The sequence below is a fragment of the Geotrypetes seraphini genome, chromosome 18 (assembly GCF_902459505.1).
Source record: "Geotrypetes seraphini chromosome 18, aGeoSer1.1, whole genome shotgun sequence".
Lineage (NCBI taxonomy): Eukaryota > Metazoa > Chordata > Amphibia > Gymnophiona > Dermophiidae > Geotrypetes > Geotrypetes seraphini.
Genome location: NC_047101.1, coordinates 8,735,408 through 8,751,043, shown reverse-complemented (window position 1 = coordinate 8,751,043; position 15,636 = coordinate 8,735,408). Strand labels below are relative to the sequence as shown.

The 15,636-nt window shown below is 42.7% G+C and overlaps 1 protein-coding gene across 3 annotated transcripts in view; it reads right to left on the bottom strand.

Annotated features, from left to right (window-relative positions):
* The window catches only part of LOC117351910 (solute carrier family 22 member 4-like), a 67,424-nt gene that overhangs the window by 37,110 nt on the left and 14,678 nt on the right, over positions 1-15,636 (bottom strand). For all 3 annotated transcript variants that reach the window (XR_004537525.1, XM_033927781.1, XM_033927780.1), the window contains exon 2: positions 3,428-3,531. Coding sequence is in view for 2 of the 3 variants with exons in the window: in XM_033927781.1 (XP_033783672.1) it covers positions 3,428-3,531 (104 nt within the window). In the remaining variant the exon portion in view is untranslated. The remainder of the gene's footprint in view (positions 1-3,427; positions 3,532-15,636) is intronic.

Here is a 15,636-nt window from a genome sequence, read left to right as displayed (position 1 = left end):
GAAGTCTATTCTTGGGCTTTTGGTTGAGACTTGAGAACTTGTGCAACGTGATTGGAGAATGAGGGGAGTTACCCAGCCCCACTGTGAACACAACACTTAAAACAGTGGCCACACTCTAAATCAGTGGTCTCAAACTTGCGGCCATCGGTATATTTATCATAATCACAAAAGTTAAATAAAAGTTTCTTGATCATATGTCTCTTTAGCTATAAATTACAATATTATTATTAAGACTTAGCAAAAAGGAAAGATTTCTAAACTATAAAGAGTTTTACCTCATGCAAAATTGTCATTTCTTTAATAAGACATTAACTATTTTTTTCTGAGGCCCTCCAAGTACCTACAAATCCAAAATGTGGCCCTGCAAAGGGGTTGAGTTGGAGACCACTGCTCTAAATCATTTCATTAGATAGATTTCATATACCTGTAGTTAGCTAGTTTTCAAATAAGGATGAGGTGGCCAAAGATTGTTCTTAGCTCACTATGAACCAATTTATTAAAGGGGAGAACTCTTGACAAAGCAAGTTACATAGGTATCAACAGCAAAGACAGATATCAGCTCTCAAGTACAGTAGACTCTCTGTTAACCAGAACTCAAGCAACAGAACTCTCAAGCAGCCAGAAAATATAAAAGTAACAGAAATACTGTAATACTTTTAAATAAAAATGAAAATAAAATCCATTTCTGGCGGAAATTTAAGTGTAAACTTGGCACGCCACACCTGAGTACACCCATGCTTTGCCTACCACATGTCCAGTAGTTTGTCTAGAATAATTTATGGGATGGCATAGTATGGGGTATAGTATTAGTTAGGCTTATTTTTAATAGTAACTCTCAAGCAACCAGGAACTACATTTATCCGGCATCTATCAATCCCCATGGGTGCCGGTTAACTGAGAGCCTACTGTACCCCAATACTGTCTGCAGTAGTGCTGCCCGATTCAGAGAAAAATATTTCGATTCGATTCACTGTTAATGACAGCTTTTTAAGTTTAAACATTTTATTTAACCAAGGCAATATCATAAAAAAAATTCCCAGCTTCCATCCCATTTAAAGCAAACCCTATAAATTACTGGAACTTCACTGGCTTCCAGTAATTTATAGGGTTTGCTTTAAATGTTCAGAAGAGAGCGACACATTTTATAAAAGGTATGGAAAACCTTTCATACACTGAAAATTTAGAGAGATGGGGCTATTTTCGCTGGAGAAGCGGAGATTTAGAGGGGATATGATAGAGACTTACAAGATCACGAAGGGCATAGAGACAGATTCTTCAAACTTTCGACAACTACAAGAACGAGAAGGCATTTGGAAAAATTAAAAGGGGATAGATTTAGAACCAATGCTAGGAAGTTTTTCTTCTCCCAATGGGTGGTGGACACCTGGAACGCGCTTCCAGAGGGCGTGATAGGACAGGGTACGGTATTGGAGTTCAAGAAGAGATTGGACAATTTTCTGAAGGAAAAGGGTATAGAAGGGTATAGATAGAGGGTTACTATACAGGTCCTGGACCTGATGGGCCGCCGCGTGAGCGAACTGCTGGGCATGATGGACCTCTGGTCCGACCCAGCAGAGGCACGGCTTATGTTCTTATGTGCCTGCCTAACATCCCCAGTCCCCCAGACTCACCAGCCCCCCTGCCGATTCCCAGCTTCTATCCCCAGCCCCCCAGACTCACTAGCACCCCTACCGATTCCCAGCTTCCATCCCCAGCCCACAAGACTCACCAGCCCCCCTGCAGATTCCCAGCTTCCATCCCCAGCCCCCCAGACTCACCAGCCCCCCTTCCAATTCCCAGCTTCCATCCTCAGCTCCCAAGACTCACCAGTCTCCCTGCTAATTCTCAGCTTCCATCCCTAGCCCCCCTGCCAATTTCAGCATTCATTCCCAGCCCCCAAGACTCACCAGCCCCCCTGCTGATTCTCAGCTTCCATCCCCAGCCCCCCTGCCAATTTCAGCTTCTATCCCCAGGCCCCAAGACTCACCAGCTCCCCTGCTGATTTCAGCTTCCATCCCCAGCCCCCCTGCCGATTCTTAGCCCCCCCTGCCAATTTCAGATTCCATCCCCAGCCCCCCTGCCAATTTCAGCTTCTATCCCCAGGCCCCAAGACTCACCAGCCCCCCTGCCGATTTCAGCTTCCATCCCCAGCCCCCCTGCCGATTCTTAGCCCCCCCTGCCAATTTCAGATTCCATCCCCAGCCCCCCTGCCAATTTCAGCTTCTATCCCCAGGCCCCAAGACTCACCAGCCCCCCTGCTGATTTCAGCTTCCATCCCCAGGCCCCAAGACTCACCAGCCCCCCCCCCCTACTGATTTCAGCTTTCATCCCCAGCCCCCCTGCCGATTCTTAGCCCCCCCTGCCAATTTCAGATTCCATCCCCAGCCCCCCTGCCAATTTCAGCTTCTATCCCCAGGCCCCAAGACTCACCAGCCCCCCTGCCGATTTCAGCTTCCATCCCCAGCCCCCCTGCCGATTCTTAGCCCCCCCTGCCAATTTCAGATTCCATCCCCAGCCCCCCTGCCAATTTCAGCTTCTATCCCCAGGCCCCAAGACTCACCAGCCCCCCTGCTGATTTCAGCTTCCATCCCCAGGCCCCAAGACTCACCAGCCCCCCCCCCTACTGATTTCAGCTTTCATCCCCAGCCCCCCTGCCGATTTCAGCTTCCATCCCCAGCCCCCTGCCAATTTCAGCTTCCATCCCCAGCCCCCTGCCAATTTCAGCTTCCATCCCCAGCCCCCCTGCCGATTTCAGCTTCCATCCCCAGCCCCCTTCTGATTCTCAGCCTCCCTGCCGATTCTCAGCCCCCCTGCCGATTTCAGCTTCCATCCCCAGGCCCCAAGATTCACCAGCCCCCCTGCTGATTTCAGCTTCCATCCCCAGCCCCCAAGATTCACCAGCCCCCATTCCGATTCATTTACTTACTGGACTGGATATTAAATCGCGGGGAAGAGAGAAGAAATGCGGGGAAAGAGCCAGCCAAAAATAGTATTTGCTGCTGCACGAGATCTGCTCACTCGCCGATTGACTCTCCCACTCCTTTCATTTCTTCCGATGTAACTTCCGGTTTCGCAAAACCGGAAGTTACATTAGATGGGTAGAGTCCAGCGGCCGGCAGCGTGAAATATCCCGAACTCGTCTTGCAGCTGAATCGGCAAGTCTGGTTTTTAACAAAAAATGAACCGATTCGAATCGATTCACCTGATTTGAATCGGTGAACCAATTCGAATCGTGAATTGGGCAGCACTAGTCTCCAGCAACCTCTTGGGTCAGAATCTCAAAGCTCCATGCTGCAAGGCCACAGAGAAGACAGAAGACACATGTGCTTACTTCCTTTGCAATCTATAATTTATTTTCTGTGTGAAAATCTTAAAATGAGATACTTATTTTTACAGACCATAGAGAAGCACTGTATTTATATCATACCTGTCTGACAGCTGCCCCGAAATAAAGGATCCAATAAGAACACCCACAAAAAATAAAGAGGTAGTTAAAGGTTCTTTCCACTTATCATCACACACAATATTCCACTGCAAAAAAAAAAAAAAGAAAATAAATGAAAGGCTTAGTACTTGTTAGTTGTGAATATTCAAAGGCTATCTATGGTGATTCAGACTCAGAGCAAAGGCTACATACGACAGACTATCAGGGAAACAAATAAAATAAATACCGTCACTGATTAATCCAGAGTACTCTGCTGGTTGATAGCCTAAAGTGTCCTAAGCCAGCGTCCCGCAAACTTTGTTGAGCTGCAGCACACTATGGGCTCCTTTCACAAAGGTGCGCTAGCCGCTACCACCTCCTTTTAGAAAGGCGGTAGTTTTTCGGCTAGCGTGCTCTAATTGTGTGCGTGCACTAAAAACGCTAGCGCATCTTTGTAAACGGAGCCCTAAATGCAGTGGCTGCGGCTTGAGGCTTCTGGAAGCGCACCGTCGACGTGAGGTCATCACACGCGTGCGTGAAGGCCCTCTAGAGTTGCCGGGGGGTGGGGGGTCCGGCAGGGAACACGCACGGAGAGAAGGAGAGGTGCCTACAGGGCGTGTCCAGCAGGCAGTCAGCCTGCGCCGGCGCCTCCCCTCTTCCCCAGCGTCTTACGGCGCGACGCACAGTTTGCGATACAAATAAGAACAAGCCGTGCATGTGCCCTTCAATTGACTGGAATGAAAACTAAAATTAAAAAAAGACCTTTTAGACGAGGGAGGGGCCAGTCCTTCGCCTAACAGCACGATTCTCTAACCAGCGTCTGTCGTAAGCGCCAGTTACAGAATCGGGGAGTCCGTTCCTCCCCAGCCCCCCTCCAAAGATCACTGGCAGAAGGGATGCAAGAAAGAATACAGCTGGACTCTGCTCTTTTTTTTTTTTTCCAACCATTATGGCTTTAAGTTTTGAATGATATTGGATTGTGTCTAAGAAAACTGCGCTTAAGACAGACATTTTTGCTATTTTTGAAGACTGCAATAGAGTAGTATATTTAAAGTGGAGTTTTTTGACCAATGACTGAAGAAGCTCCTATATATAAAATATATTCAATCTTATGAAGTTGGGACATGGAGCAAGATAGCCGAGGTCTTTTTTCCTCCACTGTTTGATATAATTGCTAATGTGCTCAGCCTGTTTTCTAGTTATGCTCACTATATTTTTTTAGGCTTTTATTGTTTCAGCCTCATGCCCTATTTTTTTTGATCACAGTATACACAGGGAAAGATTATGCAAAAAGTCAGCCAAAGTGTGTATAATAGCCAAAAATGAGAACTGACTGTACTGACAACTAGTGCACAGAGAGTGGAAAGGATTTATAAAGAGTATGCTCAGAAAAGTGAAACTCTGAAGAGAGAGTGACAACCCTCTCTTGGGGTAAGAGTTTACCGTCCAGTCATTGCATAATTGATTCAAAAAATCACTCTCTGAGAACTAGTAAAGGTAATAAAAACTAATTTTAAATCTTGTAATTTCTAAACACAGTCCAGATTCAAAAAAATTTTTGAGATATAAAATATAATAAATCTCATTGGATTTTTGATGATGCACTTATCTTATAAAGATAAACTTGTTATAGGGGTCTCGGGTCTCAACGTGGCCCCGTTTCGTGGTCTGCTTCAGGAGACCCAAAATCAATCTTTAAACATTATACGTTGTGATGCATTAGATGATCATTTGCAGAAGGAATTCAAAATTTATATCCATGAGAAGATCTTCTGCAAATGATCATCTAATGCATCACAACGTATAATGTTTAAAGATTGATTTTGGGTCTCCTGAAGCAGACCACGAAACGGGGCCACGTTGAGACCCGAGACCCCTATAACAAGATTTTTTGAATCAATTATGCAATGACTGGATGGTAAACTCTTACCCCAAGAGAGGGTTGTCACTCTCTCTTCAGAGTTTCACTTTTCTGAGCATACTCTTTATAAATCCTTTCCACTCTCTGTGCACTAGTTGTCAGTACAGTCAGTTCTCATTTTTGGCTATTTTTTTTGATGGCTTGGCCTTTATTAGTCACCACCAACAGAGTCTGGCTATCACGGTATTTACAGTCAACCACTTCTGTGTTCCACAGGCAAACAAGAAATGTATTAGTCTTTTGTTCCACTTTTAAATGACTCATAACAATCAGCTGGATTATGAAAAGTAAAACCTGGAACCAACAACTGAATGCTATCATAGCTAGGACCACCGTGGTTAGACTTGTCTTTTTGACATATGGAAAAAGAGTTGAAATCAGTGTTTAAGGTTGCTTGAGTCTGTGTAGCCCAAGAGTTCTGACCTGTGATTTTAGGGGCAGTTCATACTTCTCAGATAGTATTTTGAAGCCAGGTGGCTCTCCACTTGTGTTGGAATTCATAAAATTTCTGTTTTATCTATTTATTTATTTATTCATTCATTTTATTTAAAACATTTTAAATCCACTTTTGTCCAAAGCGACTCGCAGCTTTACATACATAATTTTAAACGCATACATTTTAAAAGAACCACACCCAAGCAGATGAAAATTAGGGATCATAATTACTAATAATACATTATAAGTCTTAAAGGGGAAGACCATCATCACTTTCAAAGAGGCAAAGTGTTAACCATGGAAGACCTGGACAAAAAAGTTTTCTAAATTGCAGCAAATTTCTACAAAACCTCAAAGCGTCAATCGTGGCATTTCATAAAACTGGCTCAGTAGTTGAGAAACAAAGATTTTTTTAGTTCGCACATACAACATAAGAACATAAGCAATGCCTCCGCTGGGTCAGACCTGAGGTCCATCGTGCCCAGCAGTCCGCTCACGCGGTGGCCCAACAGGTCCAGGACCTGTGCAGTAATCCTCTATCTCTACCCCTCTATCCCCTTTTCCAGCAGGAAATTGTCCAATCCTTTCTTGAACCCCAGTACTGTACTCTGCCCTATTATGCTCTCTGGAAGCGCATTGGCTAAGGCTCTTAACATTTGCATCTCCTCTTCCTATAGGCTAAGGCTCTTTGCACCTGCATTGTGATGTCACAGAACTTTAGCAACATAGAAACATGATGGCAGATAAAGGCTAAATGGCCCATCCAGACCATCCACTATCTCCTCCTCTCCCATAAGAACATAAGCAATGCCTCCGCTGGGTCAGACCCGAGGTCCATCGTGCCCAGCAGTCTGCTCATGCGACGGCCCAACAGGTCCAGGACCTGTGCAATAATTCTCCATCTATACCCCTGTATCCCCTTTTCCAGCAGGAAATTGTCCAATCCTTTCTTGAACCCCAGTACCGTACTTTGCCCTATTACGCTCTCTGGAAGCGCATTCCAGGTGTCTACCGCATGTTGGGTAAAGAAGAACTTCCTAGCATTCGTTTTGAATTTATCCCTTTTCAACTTTTCCGAATGCCCTCTTGTTCTTTTATTTTTTGAAAGTTTGAAGAATCTGTTCCTCTCTACTCTCTCTATGCCCTTCATTATCTTGTAAGTCTCTATCATATCCCCTCTACAAACACTGTTCATTTTCCTTGTGATTCTGCCATGGGATTCAGGCAGAGGTGGTTGGGTTGTTGTTGTTTTTTACCCGTTCCTGAGTTGCAGTTAAACAGGCAGACAATTTCCTCACAGCTGTAGTTAGATCTGGTTCAATAAGATTGAGTAGCTGCATTATCAGCACAAAAATGATATAAAATGTTATGCCCATCAACTGACGCAGCTCAGCTAAAAGCTTGAGGGAGATATTAAATAGGCTACAGGTGAGGCTTCACCGTTCAATGCCCAGGGTGATGACGGACGTGCCACAAAAAGGAGCCATGGTGTCAGCACAGGATGCAGTTTTGTGGAATTTGTTACCTAGTGAAATTAAGCAATCTCCCGCTGTGATGCAATTTAGAAGACGTGTGAAAACTTTGCTATTTGAGAGAGAACATAAGTAAGTGCTTTCATTTATTGCAGGCAAAATTTTAGTTCATTATGTTTTTGCAAAACGAGTAGTGATAAAAGTTTTATTTTATATACCGTTTGTTTTGTCACAGTTTGATTATGAGTGTTTTAGTGGAACCCGCGGGATATAAATTTTTAAATAAATAAATAAAACCTCCACAATGTGTCATTGATTTTTTTTTTTTTTTAAGCATTGTGGATTCAGACCCAATGACTCCTAGGGATCCCTGTAGCTCTGTGCTGCTACTATACTGTACTGTTAAATGCTATTCACACTTAGGCCCTCTTTTACTAAGGTGCGATAATCAATTTAGCGAGCACTAAATGCTTGTTAGTCTATGAACACATTAGCTTTAGAGCGCGCTAATTCAATTAGTGCACCTTAATAAAAGAGGGGGACAGTGTGAGATGCTTGAGGGATGACCCCTTTTTCGAAACTTGTGATTTTGGGTGTATGAAATATTTTGCAATCTGTAACAGATGATTAATACATTGTGAAATATTTATCTCATGTCTCCTCCCTCAAAGTCTTGGAAATAGTACTGGAAAATGGTGAAGATAAACAACAGATTGCATTAAGTAACCCGTTGGGTATGGTGAAGAAATTGCATCCATTTCTGGAGTCATATTTCTTTAGAACAATATTTCAGTTCATGTCTAAGGGGTTCTTTTATTAAATCAGTTAGTACGCCTTAATAAAAAGACCCATAAGTTCTTTAGACTATTGTAATGGGTTGCCTATAGGTTTGAGAGGCAATTTAGCTAGGAAACTCCATGTGTAAAATGTTAGCTAGATACTTAACCAGTCAGGGAGGAAGTGAGAGTACAGTACCTTTATTAACTTTAAAGATTTATTAGGATTATGTTTATGTTTATTTATTAATTTGATTAATCGCCTATTCATAATTTTCTAAGCGATTTACAATAAGATACATAAGCATTTTTAAAAAACTTACTAATAATATTATGTAAAAGATAAAAAACAGACTCATGGATGGACAAACACAAGAACACATAATGATAAAGGGGAAAAGTTACATAATAAATGTTTTGAAAAGAAGAAAGGGAACATTCAAGGAAAAAACATAAGGAGGGATGACTTAACTTCAGTAATTAAAAGTATTTGTATTAAAGACTAAAAGCATCTTTAAAAAGGAAGGTTTTTGATTTATTTTTAAAGAGACTGAGTTCCTTTTCATCTCTTATGTATTGTGGCAAGGAGTTCCAAGTCTGGGGGGCCACAATTGAAAACATGTCATGACGTCTAGTACCTACTACTTTTAAAGAAGGGACTGCCAGTAATCCTTGTGCTAAAGATCGAAGAGAGCGTGATAGATTATATGGGACAAGCATCCGATTTATAAATGATGGTTCATTTGTGAATAGAGTTTTACTATGCTGCTCAAATCGGTAAAATCCAACCTGGCAAGGGCCAAGGCTAGATGCCACTGGTAAATAAGATGATTTTTTTTTTTTAAATAACTTTCAACTTAAATATCAAGCATTATAACTTGTACTGAAGGAAATTAAACCTAGAACATTCTCCAACATTCCAACTAAGTTGGTTGTTTAACAAACAAAAGCACAGGTTTAATTTTACCCAAGTCCTCAAATTGGATCCGAGATTTAAACACTTGGCGAGAAACATAAGAAGATACAATAAGAAATCAAGACTTGAAGTTGAGAGCAAAATGTATAACAAGCTAGTGAGCTTAAGATTTTTCTTTATCCAACCGGAAGAGTGACAAGAAGGTAGTTAATTGAAATGGTTCAAAAAAGACATACTTATTCGCTTGGTGATACACATTATATTTGTAGGGGTGCCACAAGTAGCCCCCCAAAAGCTAAGACTCCTGGCTTAAGTAGAAGAAAATCACGCCTACACTTCTGTCTCGCTGTACAAGAAGAAGGACACGGTATTATTCGAAAGGGTCCAGAAAAGAGCGACTAACATGGTTATGGGACTGGAGGAGTTGCCATACAGCTAAAGATTAGAGAAACTGGGCCTCTTCTCCCTCGAACAGAGGAGATTGAGAGGGGACATGATCGAAACATTCAAGGTACTGAAGGGAATAGACTTAGTAGATAAGGACAGGTTGTTCACCTTTTCCAAGGTAGGGAAAACAAGAGGGCACTCTCTAAAATTGAAAGGGGATATATTCTTCTTCACCCAGAGAGTGGTAGAAAACTGGAACGCTCTTCCGGAGGCTGTCATAGGGGAAAACACCCTCCAGGGATTCAAGACAAAGTAGATAAAGACAGGTTGTTCAACCTCTCCAAGGCAGGGAGAACGAGAGGGCACTCTCTAAAATTGAAAGGGGATAGATTCCGTACAAACGTAAGGAAGTTCTTCTTCACCCAGAGAGTGGTAGAAAACTGGAACGCTCTCCCGGAGTCTGTCATAGGGGAAAACACCCTTCAGCAATTCAAGCCAAAGTTAGACAAGTTCCTGCTGAACAAGGACGTATGCTGGTAAGGCTAGTCTCATTTAGGGTGCTGGTCTTTGACCAAAGGGCTGCCGCGTGAGCGGACTGCTGGGCATGATGGACCACTGGTCTGACCCAGCAGCGGCAATTCTTATGTTCTTATGATGAATCGGGAAACATCTATATTTTATAACCAAGAAATTGTTTCTGTCTATTCTTAAAGAATAGACTCAGAATTCATGCCTTATCTGGTTGACTTCAGAAAATCACTGAAGACTCGTCTCTTTAACACAATTTGAGTTCTCTTCCATTGGCAATTTTGTATCCCTGAAAGTCCTTTCTCTTCCCATTATTTCTCTTACCCCCATTGCATGTATATTGTTGTAAACCTCTCTTATTCTCATTGAATGTATCTTCTTGTAAACCGCTCCGTACTTCTGTATCCTGTTGTAAACATTTGTTTCTTGTTGAAAACATCTCGTATTCTCTTTGCATGTATCTTCTTGCAAACCGCTCTGAACTTATGTATCTTGTTGTAAACATCGCATACTCTATCATACCAACTTCTATCATACCAAGCAGCCTTATGGGGCAAAGACTTGGAAAAACTAATTACACACTCAAACAATTATGGTGAATTTAGGAAACACCTAAAAACATACCTGTTCTCGAAATACCTAGGTAACGAATCAGGACAATAGCCCCCATCGCAATCCCTCCCCAATTTAGATCTTGTAAACTGTTAACCTCTAATCTCTAACTATGAATGTTCCTCACAATTTATGGAATTTTTCTAATTCATTGTAGGCCGCATGGAACTTCACGGTCCTGCAATATATAAACTGTTGTTATTATTTTTATTGTTGCTACTATCAGATATTCACCGCTACACTCTGTAATTCGATGTCTGTGCAATTTATCTTCATTGTAAACCGCCTAGAAGTCGCAAGATTGTTGGCGGTATATAAGAATAAAGTTATTATTATTATTATTATACTCGCATAAATCTTGTTGTAAACCGCTTTGAACTTATGGTATAGCGGTATATAAGAAATAAAATTATTATTATTATTATTATGATATTATTAATGTTGCTAGAGTCGCAATTTCTTTATCTGATGTCTCAAGAAGAGCTGAGACATCCTTCTTAATTACTAGACCTTTAATGTTGAGCTTGATTACTAGATGGTAGGTAATAAGCCTGAGAGAGTGGAGGTAAAAATTCCTCCGAGAATCCCAGAACTTCCTGAAAATATCTTTTAATCGTTTCTCTAGGGGTCACCAGAGCGACCCTAGGAAAATTTATCAGCCTTAGGTTATTACTCCGTGCAGTATTCTCTAAAGTTTTCAACTTTCCTCCAAAGATTTATATTGTCTTTAATTAAGGTCTCTTGGATCTGTTTGAAGGAAATTAGGTCTTGTTCAGCTTTCTGAATGCTGGATTTAGAGCCAATCAATTCTGTCTTTATATCTTTCAAGTCTCTTGTATGCTCAATCAGTTTCCCTTCTATATAATGAAAATGTGGATTTATGGCTTTACCAAAGTTAGTTAGCCACAAGATCCCAGAGTGCCTCTAGACTCAAAGTCCCTCCTTGAGGGCCGCAATCCAGTCGGGTTTTCAGGATTTCCCTAATGAATATGCATGAGATCTATGTGCATGCACTGCTTTCAATGCATATTCATTGGGGAAATCCTGAAAACCTGACTAGATTGCGGCCCTCAAGGAGGGACTTTGAGATCTCTGCTCTAGAGTCACTTCGAAGGGTCTGTTAATGGGAATTTGTTCATGACCGGTGAAAAAGTGCTCACCACTTGAAGAAACCTCTTGCCTCTCTTCCAACTAGACTTTTCCTGGACCCGCAGATAGAACTGCCTCCAGTTCCGTGGTTGGGCTCTCCCGATGAAGTGCCCCTCTTTCAGGCTCTCTGATGCTGCTAAACTTGCCTCAGGTGATGGAAACAACCCTCCCTCTGGAGTGTCCTCACTCCTTGGAGAGCTTGTAATCCATGGCTGCAGGGCCGGAGCTCAGGCGTCGGGATTGAGAGTCGTATGTGGCCCAAGGAGAGCTGCAGCGGTCCCGCCCATTCGCGGCGCCTCCAGCAGGCTTCCTGCCGACATTCCTGGCACATTTTGCATCTACCTTAGGAGATCTTTTATAATGCCGACAGAGACTTCTCTGGTTCGCCACAAGGCAGCAGTGGTGCTCCAGCCACGTCGCTTTGGCATTTCAGGTAGGAAAGAACATTTTTCACTATCGCAAAGTATTTTCTTAATGAAAATAAGCAAACTCCCAAGGCGTGTTGCTCAGCTAATCAAGCCTGCAGCCATCTTGGATCCTGTAGGTATATAAGATGTTTAAATAAATATCGGAGAACCAGCCACAAAAATAGGCAAATATTTTCTACCACTGCTAATGATCAATTCTTAAAATGTTTGAGGTAAATTCGAGAAAGGCAGGCAAATCATGAGTTTCCTTTGATTGAAAAAAACACCCCAACGCAGTTCTCTGTGTATTAAAAAGGCAAACAAATAACAAATACATTTATTTCTAAGGACACCTATACAAACTCTCTCTCCACATGACATTATGGCCTTGCTTTGAAAGATAACTTGGTGAAATGCACAAATCCTAGTAACCCTGTTGAATTGGCCCCATTAATATCAAAACTCTCTCTCAAAGATATCAATTTGCTTCCTTACAATTGTACTATACATAAAAGCTTATCCTGGAATTAAACTCTCACTTATTAAGTGCCATTTGGAAGCTGGTGAAGCATTTCATATTGCTTTCCAATTGATCTTTGCCCAGTATCGGCAGCAATGTGTTTCAACAGGCGCCAAACGCTATCAAGTCTTAATCGCTCAGTATAATCTGACAATGGTTCCATCTGCTCCTCATTCAAGTGGAACAGACAGGCCTAGCAAACTAACTCCTGTCATTTTTATCTTTGCATTCCAATTGTACAATCTTTTGTTTGTGTATCCCCCTTGCTAACACCTGAGGCACAGAGGACCCTGCCTTTCCAGCACACACCAAAATCTTCACCGAGACGCAACAAAGCCTTGAAGTCTTAGTGCAAAGTCACCATAGTTCATGGAAAGCCCCTGCAAACATGGTAAAATGCAGAATTTTCCTTCTGGTGTTTACAGGGAAATACTTTTAAAACCAATAGGAGGAAATTTTTTTTTTTCACTCAGAGAATAGTTGTTACTCTTTGGGGATTCCGCATGGAATGTTGCTATTCATTGGGGTTCCAGAATATTTTGTTACTCTTTGGGATTCCAGAATCTTGCTATTCTTTAGGATTCTGAATGGCCAGGTACTAGTGACCTGGATTGGCCATCATGATGACGGGCTACTGGGCTTGATGGACTGTTACGTTCACATTTTGGGTTTGAAATGGCTGTCTCATTTGGTAATGGCTATAGCCTTTCATATAAAGGGATGTGGCACTTTCATGGGAAAAATGTGCATATTGTATGGAAAAAAAAAACCAAAAACCCTCGTTGTTTCTCTGCATTTCAGCACACACAGAAGTCTCACAAAAATGAATAGATAAATGCAAAATTAAAACCTACTGTGGCAGCATTGCTAGAGAACAGGTCTGGACCCTTAATACAGCCACACTGAGAGTGTTAAATGTGAAAGAAAATCATTCATTTTCAGGTAGAGGAATAGTAGACCTGTTTCCTTCACAGGTAAGGAGAAAATAGAAATGCAAAAAATCGCTCCTTGCATTCATAATTTTTCTCCTGTGGTTTCATGCATGTCTGCTCCTCCAAAAGACAGTCCCAACTACCTTCTATCTACCTTGAAGTCCCCAAAGCTGAAGTCCCGTCTTCCAGTACTTATCAAAGTGGTTAAAGCTACAGCTTCAGAACCCTGCAGTTGTGGGTTCAAGCTCATGCTGCGCCTTGTGACCCTAGGCAAGTCACTTAATCCCCCTATTTCCCCAGGTACATTATTAGACAGATTGTGAGCCCACCGGGAGAGACAGGGAAAAATGTTTGGGTACCAGAATAAATTCATGTAAACAGATTTCAAATCCTACAAGAAGAGAACACAGAGGAAATAACGGAAGGGGCTCAGGAGAATACTCAGCACCTAACCCCAAATCCAGGGCTCACGGATCAACCCCTCCGGAAGGAACGAAGAGTGGTGGTCATTGGGGACTCCATGCTGAGGGGCACCGAGGGACCAATTTGCAGGCCCAACTTGCAGTCAAGAGAGGTCTGCTGTCTTCCCGGAGCCAGGATCCGGGATGTCACCACCAGCCTAGACAAACTTATAAAGCCCAATGATCATTTTCCCATGTTTCTCATCCATGTAGGTACAAACGACACTGCCAGAAGTACCACGGAGAACATTCCCGACGACTTTGGAGCCCTGGGAAAGAAGCTGAAGCAGATAGGAGCGCAGGTGGTCTTCTCATCGATCCTCCCAGTAAGAAACAAAGGCAGAGCTAGAGAAGAGCATATCCGACGGACTAACGAATGGCTCCGCATGTGGTGCACAGAGATGAACTTTGGATTCCTAGACCACGGTGAGACACTCCAGGGACTGCAGGGACCCGACGGACTACACCTAACCAGGAGAGGTAAGAACGTATTCGGACATCGCCTGGCCCGCCTACTCCGCAGGGCTTTAAACTAGGTAAGTTGGGGGAGGGCACTTATTTATATCCCAGAGCAGTAAGTAACCACCCTGAGGAGGCGAGTCACACCCACACTTCTAAGTCTAAGGTAAGTACCCATGCTATCCACGATAATTTAAAGGGAATTATCAATAAAAATTTAGGAGTCACTCTAACCCAAAAGGGAATCTCTTCACAGATATGGAGGGCTATGTACGTCAATGCACACAGCTTGGGCAATAAAATTCTAGAATTAGAGACTGAGATAATAAACGCTGACCTAGACGTGGTAGCAATATCAGAAACCTGGTTCACGGACTCACATGGGTGGGATATGGTTATACCAGGCTACAACCTACTACGTCGCGACAGAGAGGGCAAGTTAGGGGGAGGGGTAGCACTATACACTAAGGATAACATCAAAACTACCAGAATTACGGATATTAGATACACTGGGGAATCCCTCTGGGTGAATCTGGCCAGAGGAAATGAAAAATGCCTATATCTTGGTGTGATATACAGACCTCCGAAACAACAAGAAGACAAAGACTTAGAACTGATAGAGGACATAGAGAACATCACTCTACGGGGAGACACAGTGTTGTTAGGGGACTTCAACATGCCCGATGCAGATTGGAACACACTCTCCGCGACTACGAGTGGCAGTAAAAGAATTCTGAACTCCATAAAGGGTGCACGACTCAAGCAAATGGTGTTGGAGCCCACCAGGGACCAAACGATACTGGACCTGGTACTCACCAACGGAGATAGCGTCTCAGATGTCTCAGTTGGAGACACACTGGCCTCCAGCGACCATAATATGGTATGGCTTAACCTTAAGAAAGGTTTCTCAAGGTCAAACACAGCAACGAGGGTTCTCAACTTTAGAGGCACAGACTTCGACCGCATGGGAATTTTTGTCGATCAGGAGATGCAAAAACAAGCACAACCTAACAATGTAGAGGATATGTGGTTGACTCTGAAGTCCACCCTACACGAAGCAACAAACCGCTACATAAGAACAGTAAGTAAGCGCAGGAGGAACAAAAGACCCCAATGGTTCAGCGCAGAAATTTCGGACCTCGTTAAAAAGAAAAAAGAAGCATTTATCACCTACAAACATTTAGGAAAACAAGAGGCGGAAAAAGACTATCTGGACAGGTCAAAAGCTGTCAAAATA